Source organism: Ruditapes philippinarum, unplaced genomic scaffold, assembly GCF_026571515.1.
Source record: "Ruditapes philippinarum isolate M1 unplaced genomic scaffold, ASM2657151v2 ctg287_1_1_1_1, whole genome shotgun sequence".
Taxonomy (NCBI): Eukaryota; Metazoa; Mollusca; class Bivalvia; order Venerida; family Veneridae; genus Ruditapes; species Ruditapes philippinarum.
In genome coordinates, this window is record NW_026856730.1 from 40,072 (window position 1) to 52,920 (window position 12,849).

At 31.2% G+C, this 12,849-nt stretch overlaps 1 protein-coding gene across 1 annotated transcript in view; it reads left to right on the forward strand.

The window, feature by feature from the left end:
* LOC132747500 (coadhesin-like) overlaps positions 1 to 11,244 on the forward strand; it is a 39,801-nt gene extending 28,557 nt beyond the window's left edge. Inside the window, exons 5-8 of the mRNA XM_060736900.1 lie at positions 5,928 to 6,074; positions 7,495 to 7,671; positions 10,746 to 10,916; positions 11,222 to 11,244. Coding sequence (XP_060592883.1) covers positions 5,928 to 6,074; positions 7,495 to 7,671; positions 10,746 to 10,916; positions 11,222 to 11,244 — 518 coding nt within the window. The remainder of the gene's footprint in view (positions 1 to 5,927; positions 6,075 to 7,494; positions 7,672 to 10,745; positions 10,917 to 11,221) is intronic.
* Positions 11,245 to 12,849: the final 1,605 nt, after the last annotated feature.

Sequence of the window (12,849 nt, forward strand, 5' to 3'; positions counted from 1 at the left end):
AGTCATTGTTGTTCCCATGCCCATGCATGGTGCTGTTGCCATATCAGCTTTAGCATTGGTCATACATGTAATTTTATTTAATTTCTTTTTACTTTGACATAGCAACCTTTTACATAAGAATTTAAGGAGACAAAAATGACCTTGAACGTTTCTCATAAATTTCTCATAAATAACCTTAACCTTTAAATTATAGAATTTTGTTTCAATTTTGTTATAATTGGCTATAACTTTAAGATTTATGTATGAATTGTCTTCATATTTTGACATGAACATTCTTTGAAGGAGACATTCAAGTGGATTTAATTGATTAAGACTTTCACCCATCAATGGGTCTTGACATTGAAGGTCAATTTTTTAAAATTTTGCTTGATATTCATTAAAAATGGCTACAACTTTTAAGCTCACCAGAGCCAAGCTCAGGGTGAGCTATTAGTATCAAAGGGGGCTGCTATGGCGTTCGTCGTCATGCGTCAACAATCGTCTTCTTCCCTGAAACTACTAAGCAGATTTACTTCAAATTTGGTCTGTAACTAAGCATCCTTGTGACATTACACTTGAATTTGATCATGTCATTCCAATTGGCCCCTTTTAGGGGTCAGCAGAGCTAAAAATAGAAAAACCTTTAAACATCTTCTACTACAGAACTAATTGATGGATGATCACCAAACTTTGTATGTAGAATTCTTGGGTAGTCTTTTATCAAGTTTGCTCATATTAATTTGATTGGTCCCTTTTAGGGGTCTCTAGGGCTAAAAATAGAAAAACCTTTTAACATCTTCTTCTACAGAACTAATTGATGGATGATCACCAAACTTTGTCTGTAGCATTGTTGGGTAGTCTTTTATCAAGTTTGTTCATATTAATTTGAATGGCCCCTTTTAGGGGCCGCTTAAGCTAAAAATAGAAATACCGTTTAATGTATATTTCTAGAGAACTAATGGACGGATGATCACCAACTTTTGTCTGTAGCATTCTTAGGTAGTCTTTTATCAAGTTTGCTAATATTCTTTTGATTCGCCCCTTTTAGGGGTCTCTAGGGCTAAAAATAGAAAAACCTTTAAATGTCTTCTCCTACAGAACTAATTGATGGATGATCACCAAACTTTGTCGGTAGCATTCTGTGGTAGTGTTTTATCAAGTTTGCTCATATTAATTTGATTGGCACCTGTTAGGGGCCACTAAAGCTAAAAATAGAAATACTGTTAAATGTCTATTTCTAGAAAACTAAGGATGGATGATCACCAAACTTTGTCTGTAGCATTCTTGGGTAGTCTTTTATCAAATTTGCTAATATTATTTTGATTGGCCGCTTTTAGGGGCCGCTAAAGCTAAAAAAAGAAATACCTGTAAATGTCTATTTCTACAGAACTAATTGATGGATGATCACTAAACTTTGTCTGTAGCATTCTTGGGTAGTCTTTTATCAAGATTGCTCATTTTAATTTGATTAGCCCCTTTAAGGGTCTATATAGCTAAAAATACAAAAACCTTTAGATATCTTTTTTACAGGAATAATTGATAGATGATCACTAAACATTGTCTGTAGCATTCTTGGGTTACAGTCGTCTATCAAGTTTGCTCACATAAATTTGATTGGCCCCTTTGAGGGACCACTAAAGCTAAAAATAGAAAAACCTTTAAACATCTTCTACTTCAGAACAAATTGATGGATGATCACCAAACTTTGTCTGTAGCATTTTTGGGTAATCTTTTATGAAGTTTGCTCACATTTATTAGACTAAAGCTAAAAATAGAAAAAACCTTCGAACATCATTTCCTACTGAAATTATTGATAGATGATCACCAAACTTTGTAGTAGTCTTTAACTTATCAAGTTTGCTCATATTAATTTGATTAGCCCCGTTTAAGCTAAAGCTTTAATGCACCAGGTCATGACATTTCTTCAAATTATTGTTTAAACATATTCTATGCTCAAATTTAATATTAGAATATATTGTCATTCCAACACTGAAAAGCAGTTGTTTCTGGTGAGCGACTCAGGGCCATCATGGCCCTCTTGTTTTGATTGTTGTCATACTTGAGTTTAACTACCTTTAAGACAATGTGTTAAAGAAAACAAACTCATTTTGACTTTGAATGATAAATGATCTTGAGTTTGAAGATCAATATTGTAATTTCACATTTTTGGCTACAACTGGCTATAACTTTGTAAGTAATGGAGTGATTGTCTATGCACAAAAATCCTTTGGACAAAACAATTAAGAAGACTTAATTGAACTTGACATTGACCTTTAAATGACCTTGACTATCAAGTGAATACAGCATAGATATCAAGACTTGCTATTAATTTACTTTTTGATTTATAATTGGATTAAAAAACCTTATGACAAATCTGGGTTGTTGAATATTTTAAATATGACATTGGCCTTGATGTAACCTTCTCAAGGTCAAACTTTTGTTGTTAATTATTTTTTATTATGATGGATATATTTGGTTCAAATTGAGGACAAAACAACACTTATGACAACACCAAATTATTGAATAATTTAAGTGTTAGCTTGACATTAAACAACCTTGACTGACAAGGTCAAATATGAAAATATAATTATAATTATTTTTTCTTTAAGAACATAATGCTTTCTAGGAATATTCTTGAGTACAATATTCTTCCTCCAATGTGTTTGACTTAAGAAATAAGAAAAAAAATTGTAGCTCTTGTTATTCTAAACAGCCTTTCCTTAGTTTAGTTGCAAATTGTAATGAAGCTTTACAGAAACTGTCCTTGGGCCATCATCTACAAAAAAATTTATTTATTTATTTTATTTTTGTTATTTCTTTTCTTTTTCTTTTTTTTGTTTGCTGAACAGTTTTTCCACAAGATAAAACGAACACAAACTTTTTAAAGACATCTTCTTGTCAACCCTTTAAGATTTTGTTAAACCTCAGGTGTTCCTCTACAAAATTAGCAATGTCTTCCTGGTCTGCTTAACAAGATTAATGCTGCCAGTAATGAAACATAAGTATATAATTATCTTTTAACACCATTGCTGGGCTATAAGATTTTAATGAAATAATAAAGAAATTAACAAGAGCATGTTTACCTGGATAAAACAGGTTATACTGTTCCAGTCTGCTGAACAAAATGGCTGCCAGAGCAAGAAATACAAATCAGCATTCATCCTAAATCATATAATGAAATAGTGAAAAATAGGATCCATAAAGAACTTGCAATATGGCAAAATAGCAAAAATAGGAGGCTAGGTTTAATTTACCCAGTTCATAGGGGTTAAATGATGTTAAATAAAAACCTTAACTGAATGAACCTTAGATGGTTCTGTGCAAAATGTTTTTATTATAATTTGTTAGCCAGTGTGGTTAATTAAACTCAATATTAAAGGTCTTTGGAAAAACTTCTAGAATTGATTCAATTAACTTAACAAAATAGCAGCTAGATCTTTAAATAAAATATGGATATGCTATAACTATCTTCTACTAATTTGTTAAGATTTTGATGAAATTAATTGTTGTTATATAATTGGTTTATATTGAATGAAGAGCTTTTTATATTTAATGGGAAATATTTTTAACCTTTAGTCTGGTACAATGTACATGTATTTATCAAAAAAGTCGGAACAAATGTTGAGTTTGTTTAACTCATTAGATACTGTAAATTTGGTATTTTTCACGATGTTTTAATTTTCGCTATTATTCGCGAATTGGCTGCGTCACGAATTCATGATGCCGTGTAAATTTTATAACATAACATACATTGTAAAAAAATAAATCTAATGACACGTTTTTTTAATTGTGTTTAAGTTTTATAATGAATAAAATAACTGAATACAAAATAATTAATATGCGCAATGTTTTATTTACATCATAATAAAGATCTGAAGGTTAAAGATTTTTCCCATTCCTTTTTCCTCATGAATACATATCAAACACAAAAAGCTAACATTATTTTTTCTGACAATATCCACAAACTTTGCACTTTACAGACAAATGTGAACACATATTGTTTAGATGACAATTGATTTACGGTAAAACAGTGATCAACGGACAATTATCATACGGTAGATTAAGTATTATAAATAACATTGTACATCTTCTTACAAACATTTAACACTTTATTTGCAAACAAAAACCAAATGTGACAATGATTTAAAAAACCGTTCATAATAAGTAAATGTAAGTAGGTACATTTTGTATTTAAAATAAATAAATACGTCCATCTCTTATTAACACCATTAACATTTAAAAACCTTAAATAAGAGCGTCATAGTATAGAAATTAACTTCAACCTACCCGGATATATTGCGGAAATGAAATTTAAACAATCGCGAATATAAATTTCTAACCCTGCCATCGCGAATTCATGAATACACGAAATAATCCGGGGATGAGGTTTTCGCAAATAAAGATCACGCGAATATAAAGTGATTTACAGTACATCATACCTAGATATATATGATATAAAAATGATTTTTTTGTTGTTGACAGAACTTGAGGTCAGAATTTGGCCTCAGATCAGAACAGTTAAATCATAGTGAAATTTTCAGCATTTCATAAATATAAATATTTACAAACAAATCCTTATTGTATGTTGCTTTTTGTAGTATATAGAGAACATAATTTTATGGTACAAATACCTAGCTTTATACATGTTCTTGCTAGTTTAAAATAGATTAAGTTGTAAACCTTAAGAGCCAGTTTTATAATACTGTATGTTTGTAATGTCTATTTTCATTGGATGATCGTGACGTTTATATAATTTTATATACACAGCTGCTGTTGATTTATCAAGTAATCCTTTACTTTTTTCTCTAAAAAATGATGCTTGCTGTATTATAAATTTGTTACAAATATTCCTGACATGTTACATGTTACATGTTACAACCCCTATTGGCTTGGGTTATACTTTCAAACAACCGTTTATATAGTGCCATATAGCCTGTAAAAAATCTTTATAACTAATATGGAACTTAGTCAATGTGAAATTGTTTTAAGCAAACATTTTAAGCAAAATGAAAACAGCATCGTAGAAAATATTTAGAACAAACGTGTTAGGTTTTAAGTTACAACATTGTATCCTACTATAAAAATAAGAACCATTTAGAAGATATTGAAAAGTAATGTTAGTTATAATAACCTATGATCATCATACAGAGTGAGAACAATTAATATTTTTAGAGATCCAGGTGAAGGAGATGATCAGACTATATTGATTCTGCATTTGAATTTTTAAAGATTTAGTAATTTTTCTTTATTTGTCACTTTGTAGTTGAACCAAAAGCAAAATAACAAAAATGGGAGAAAAGAACATTTTACAGGGCTGCAGATAACATGCGTATTTGCGTTATTACCCAATTAAAATGTCTAAAAACCCAATAGAAATAATAACTAAGGGTAAGAAAAAGTAAATGAATTCTTATTTATGCAAACTACATTTGAACTGGTCCGTAATGACGTAAATTATTACTTAATGGGTACATCAGGCAAATCATACTGTTTCAGACTGTTTTAACCTTAAAATTATATCAGGCAGCTTGGAAATCTCCTAGGCCAATAAACCATAAAGCAAAGTAGTAAGTAGCTTTTTTATAACCATACAAAACCTACAACAGTCTACAATGTAGGTCAGAAATTTTGGGTAAAATACATGAACTCGTGCTTTAAAACCCAAATTGGTTAGAGGGGGTAGGGTAAAAAATACAGAAATAACTGTAAGGAAATAGAAAAAACCCAATAGATCACAAAACAAGGGGTAATTACCCAATATACACAAAATTTTATCTGTAGCCCTGATTTTAAACAAAAGGGCATTTTTTCAGCACACCTTTTACAGTGACTAAAATTGAGTAGATAATGAGACTAATAACAAGGTACTTGATCATTCAAGCATTTTCCTGACCTCTATTTAAAGTTGAATATTAAATTTCACTAAGTTTTAATATTGTATTTTTCAGCTACATGGTCTAACTGGTCAAACTGGGAAAGTTGTAGTCTTACATGTGGTAGCGGAACAAGAACTAGAACACGGACATGTTCTGTTGCTAATAGTTGCACTGGAATTGCCACAGAAAGTGAATCATGTTCAAATGGAGTTTGCCCAGGTAAGTTACTTGAATTTCATAGTTGAATATAAAAATGTGCTGTCAAACTTATTTGTCATTATTATTGGTAAAGACATTATCTTACCTGTCACAGTTCCTCCCCTGTATTTTTAGTAACTTATCAATAGAGGTGACTTAAAAAGACATATACATGTAATTTTAGCATTAATTTTGATATTCATGGAATTATTTCTAAATCTGAAATACGAAAATTCCTTTCTGTATTATAAATTGCAAGGCTCACATTTTACTGAGAATAGCTTAGTGCTAAAAAAGTGAGCACTCATTTAATCTTGTTAAAAAATCAGGCTCATTTAAATGTACATTGTGATTAAACAGTACAATTTTTGGCCGGGTTGCAATGGTGCAAACCTGGATTATAGAATGGTGAATGTCGGGCGGTGGGCGGCAGGCTGGCGGGGAAAAAAAATTTTGTAACAGTTTTCTCAGGAACTACTTATCACAGCCTCTTGATATTTGGCATACAGCATTGACACATGGTCCTATACAGTGGGATTTGATTTCAGGTCTTTCGCTTATCAACTTCCTGTTTATCGACTTAGTTAAATTTTCGACATTAATGGTCAATAATGATGATACTTCCAATATGAAACACTATAATAAAATCCAAATTTTGATAATACCAATACTAATATGTATACAGTCAAACACTTTTGCTTAATTATGACCCCTTTTTTGTGTTGTTTTTTACTGTCCATCACTTACAAAAGTGCATTTTGCTATAATATCTTTGTCTATTGTCCCAAGAATTACTGCATCATCATTATCTGTAGATGCACCAAATAGTTTTAAGGTTATTTGGTCATAGGTCAATGTCATAATGAATGTCACCTTTAAAAGCTTGTCTGATCAATAACCAGAGAATCAATATAATCTTCATATTTGTTAAGGAGGTTGATAATGACCTTTAGATAACACAAGCAGCTGTAAGTCCAAGGTCACATTGGCCAGGAATTAAAAGGATGTTAAATGAAAAGGAAGGGGGTAATGACATGTATATGAACCCTATAGATTTTGAGGTAAGTTAGTCAAATGTTGAAGTATATGGATATGAATCCTATAGATTTTGAGATAAGTTGGTAAAATGTCAAAGTATAAATGTATATTCTGGGACTTTGACCACTAAAGGATCATTTACTAAAGAATACTAAAGCTGTGTTACTGTGTTATTCTTTTTATTCTTAGGGCATTGGGTAAAATGTCATGTTGACCTTTACAATTAAAACTGACTTAAAATCATCAGTATTTGGTAGGGTTTTTGGTTATTTAACAGATATCTTGCCATTAGGCGGGCATACATGTTTCACAAAAATATTTGGTTACAATGGATTTTATTAATAATTGTATTTAACTAAAATGTTACTTCATTAATTTATGAAACAATATACATCATTACCAGTGGATGGTATTTGGGGAAATTGGACACCATGGTCAGCCTGTTCTCCAACTTGTGGTGACAGCAGTGGTCAACGGACTAGATCAAGAAATTGTGATAGCCCTGCAGCATCAAATGGTGGGAATGAGTGTGTTGGTGACAAGATACAAACACTGCAATGTACCATAAGCAAATGTCCAGGTACAGTGTTGTTTCAAACATATATTAAACTTGAAATAGATTTTACAAGACAAAATTATGTTTTTATAATACAGTTAAAAAGAATTAGTTCTTTTCTCTTTAAGTAATCAGATGCAATGTCAAATTAGTTTAAGACCAACACAATGTTCAATAGCTAACATTCTTCATTGTGAGACAGGATATATAAAATATATATTATGATACTTGATTTATGACTCCTTATGAGATAACTCATTCTCCACACAGTTCTATATTTACAATGTATATTTTTATTCATCAAAACTATACTGGCATGCGAGCAGTTCCCGTACAAAAATCATAGTTACTTAAACATTATTTTTTATTACGCTCACTCACCAAAATTTGAATTTTACACATGAATATTCGGCTCGTCACACAAATCATGGAAATTCCATCTTGTTCTAAACATAGAATAACCCTTACTTATGAGGCCTCATATGGGGTACCGAAATTATCCATTATTTTGTATGAAGAGAAGTAGTTCCCGTACTTAAAATCTAACCCATTATAATTACACAATTTTATTATATCGGACCTATTTTTCATTTACAATTGTTGAACAGACCATTATCTAAGAGATAAATAGATGTAATTCAGGAAATAGAAAGTAAACTAAACGCGTGTATCTATTACCCGGTACCGTTACCCCAACGCATTCACATGCGATGGCATGCTTGTATGCATGATATTTTACGCATCAAAGCCATAAAATTATTTTATATAGTAATATTGGTCAAAATTCTGATAATAAACAAGTTTTCATCACATTGCCTACTTATCTGTAAACAGGTGGTATTAGTGGAAAACCCTTTAACATGCCTCACGTGTAAGTATTTTTGCGCATGCGCACAAGGACGGAATCCCCCAGAGAAAACAAGGTCACGTTTTGACAACGCACAGGTGAAAGTGATTTAAAATGAGAATTTTTATACTTACTGCCGAACTGACACTTAGATTTTGTCTCGTGTATGTATCTGCTTGATTTGAAATGAATTTTTGAAGAATGCAAGTAAAAATCAAGCGTTTAAATGAAAAATACGGGTACTGCTTCTGTACGGGAACTGCTCGCATGCCAGTATATAATTAACATAAATAAAATGAAAAAAGAACAACATGCTGTAAAGTTGTTTGTATGTCACAATTTGTTAAAAAGGTAAAATTCTTATACTTAAAGACCCAAGGAAAAAAAAACCTTAGCAAGCTTCTGAACATCATTGATCTTTTTTTTAATAAATCAATCATCACAGTTTCATTAGACATGTCTCTGTTTAAAAATTTATTCCATTTTCCTCCTAAGTAACTTGTTAGAAAAACATTGTATATTGCTTGTGACTCACTGTAAGGTTAAAAAAAAACTGAATGGTTAGCATATAGTTGCTGCCATGACCATCCTTAGGTCTTTAACTGCATTTGTCTATCGGCATTTGTATGTCACAATTTGGAAAATCAGACTTATTATAAACAAAAATAAATTGGCTAAATACATATACTTTTTATTTTAATAATTTGTTGCCAAGGTAAAATATCTTCACTGAAAAACCATGAAAAACTTAATCATAACAGGGTACATAATATCATTGAAGTTTTTTATGATAAATCAATTGTCTCTGCTTAAAAATATATTTTACTGAAGCAACGTTTTAGAATCACATAAGATATAATTGCTTGTGACTGGGTTGTAAAAACCGGGTGGCAGCTATAACCGTTTACGTTTTTTCATATGACGAGACGTGAAATATTCTGTGAAGATATTTGTTCTATTTGATGAAGATCTTGACTTATGTATTGAATGCAATAGTTCAGATCATTCACCAACTCCCATTTTCAAAAATTTTTTATTTGTTTAAAGTTGCACAAAAGAAGCTGTTTTTAACTCAAGTCGGGGTAAAATCTAAAAAAAAAATTATAACCATTGTCAGTTAAGTTCGGCGTTACTTTCTTTATAAGCTTTGGAAGAACTTATTAAATCAGTGTCATAATTTAAGGTATTAAGTTCTTGTAGAAGCAAGGACATCAAAAATTATATTTGACTTTTAAATATAAGGAAATTGTAAAATACAAATTCCTTCTTATATCTTGGATATTAGTTACTAAAATAACTTGTATATCATTCTTCAGATGTTTCTCTTTTATGTTTATTAAAATGTAGGAAAACATACAGCTCAAACTTTCAAAATTATAAATTGATTTCTTTTGAGATAACCACAACCAAGGGTTCTGGTTCAGCTATTTGTATGACAGGGGGTTCTTAGATTTGGTTATGGCGTTACAGGAACATCTTGTCAGATTTACATTAGGTCTGCTGCATAGTATTCTTGTGACAATCCTGCTGAAATTAAATTATAATTGATATGTAAGTTCTAAGATGAAATAGAGATTTAGAGAGTGTGTAAGTCTGGTAATTAGCATGACAGACAAGGTGATAAACCACAAATGAGAGCTTGTATTATGCTCTAATTACAATCACATCACTTTGCCTGTATGAACAGTCATAAATGCATCATGCAACAATTTCAATTATGATCTTTTTGGCCATGTGTTGTTTAAAATATAGACTAAGTGACATGACTCTTGCATACATTTAAAAATAGATGTTTGGAAAACCACAGGTCTGCAACAAGTAGGTGTTGATCAAAGTTTGTTGGAAAAATTGATCACAGTGATGGGGGTTGGTGCCAGCATTCATGAAACTCATGGTTTAATATGCCACTGTAACACATCTGACATTACAAAATTAAAAGATTAAATTAAACTCAAAGTAATGCAACATTATATTTACCTTTAGATTATGTTTATCCCCCCCCCCCCCGACTATTAAACAACTTCTCAATTAAATAAGTCTAAGGTGTTTTGTGTCAATTGATGTAAAGTTTTAATGATTTCAGATAGGCAGCTGTTATTTGAATTAAAATTTTGTAGTTTGTACACACATTTAAGTTAAACATATCATCAATGTCTAAATTTAGTGAATAGTTTTTGACACAAATATATAAATTTATTTCACTGCATTGGAGACAAAATTAAGGCATAAATTAATATTGTGTCTGTTTTAGTGGATGGAGGATTAAGTGAATGGTCAGCATGGTCATCTTGCTCAGTCTCATGCGCTGGTGGGTCACAGACAAGATCTCGAACATGTACAAATCCTACACCACAATATGATGGTAAAGATTGTACGGGTCATAGATCTGAAACACAAGCATGTGAAATACAAGCTTGTCCAGGTAAGATTGATTGTTTCATAAGGTTTATTAATATAAAAAAATATCACCAGCTTGTCTTATCCAAAAACCTTTTAAATTGTGTATAAGGATTTTCACCATTCTTTTTATTTTTATCTTGAAAATCTGTTGCATTAAGACTGTTAAATTGAAATTATCAATGTAAAATTAATTAATAAAATATCCATAAAGATTTCCAAATAATTGCGATTTTTTTTATTTTGAGAGGTTCAACTTGTCTTTTAAGGAAGTAAGTGTAACAGTTAGCATATGAGTGTTATTCAAAATTATTCATAAAATAATTTCAGGTGATCTTAAACATGATATTTAATCTATTTACTGAAGTTTTTTTAAGAGAAATTAATTATTGTATTTTTTGTCTTTTTAACATTATTTGTAAAGAACTCCAACAATTGAAATATATGTTATTTATAAAATTGGCCTTCTTTTGTTTTAATATGTCTTTTTATTAAATACCTGTTATATACCTGTTACATACCATATATACTCCTTTTTATCATTTACTTTTACATTTGCTTACATTCTGCCACATTTTCCCCTTGTGGCATATGTTACGAATTTAAACCCTTATTTATAAATCATTTAAATCCAGTATTTTGTTTTGAAACTTAAATGGTATGATGAGAACATAAATTATTATACCCCCACCACAAAATGTGGGGGGGGCTATAATGGATTCGCTTTGTCGCGTCGGTCGGTCGGTCGGTCCGTCCGTCGGTCCGTCTCCATTTTCGTGTCCGCTCTATAACTCCTATACCAATTGAAGGATTTTCTTCAAACTTTGCTCAAATGTTTACCTCAACAAGAGGATGTGCAGAACCCATGTTGCTCATATGTCAGCTCAAGGTCAAGGTCACAATTGAAGGTCAAATATCAAACACAATCAAATATCAGACAGTATGTTGTGTCCACTCTGTAAGTCCTACAATAATTGAAGGATTTTCTTCAAACTTGGCTCAAATGTTCACCTCAACAAGGGGATGTGCAGAACCCATGTTGTGTATGTGTAGGCTCAAGGTCAAGGTCACAATTGAAGGTCAAATATCAAACAATCAAATATTAGACAGTATGTCGTGTCCGCTCTGTAACTCCTACACTTATTGAAAGATTTACTTCAAACTTGGCTCAAATTATTCACCTTAACAAGGGGATGTGCAGAACCTATTTGCCAATGTGTCAGCTCAACGTCAAGGTCACAATTGAAGGTCAAATATCAAACAATCAAATATTACACAAGATGTCATGTCTGCTCTGTAAGTCCTACACTTATTAGAATGATTTTCTTCAATCGCTTGGCTCAAATGTTCACCTCAACAAGAAATGTGCAGAAACCCATGTCACCCTTTTGCTGGCTTCAGGTCAAGGTCCACACTTGAAGCGTCAAAAATTGACTTAGAAAATATTCTTAAATTTTTAACATTTTATATGAATTTTCTGAATCTAGAAAAAGGTTATTTGCTTGAAACTTAAAATATATAAAAGGTCACAATGAAGATATCTGGTCAAGTTTCATAACTCTGTATTGCATTTTTAACAAAAGTTTATGCCCCTTTTTGGTCTTTAAATTTACATACAAATTAATACTAGATGATATGGTTGTGGTTCGCTCTTTAAATTCTTTACTAATGGAAGATTTCTTCAAACTTTACCCAAATGTTCACCCCAACTGGGCGATTGCAATGAATCCATTTACCCTGGTGCCAGCTGAAAGTCCAAGGGCCACACTTTAAGTCAAAAATGACTTATAAAAGTTTAATATGGAAATGAAAGTTTTTTGTAACTGTTTCGAACATATTTGATAAGAATATTTATTATTTTACCTGTACAATTAGCTTTTTTCACCAGAGATAATTCTTTTTTGTATTTTTCGCCACTTAAGTTATCCCTTAACCACCTTTCCCCAAGTCGTTCTTCT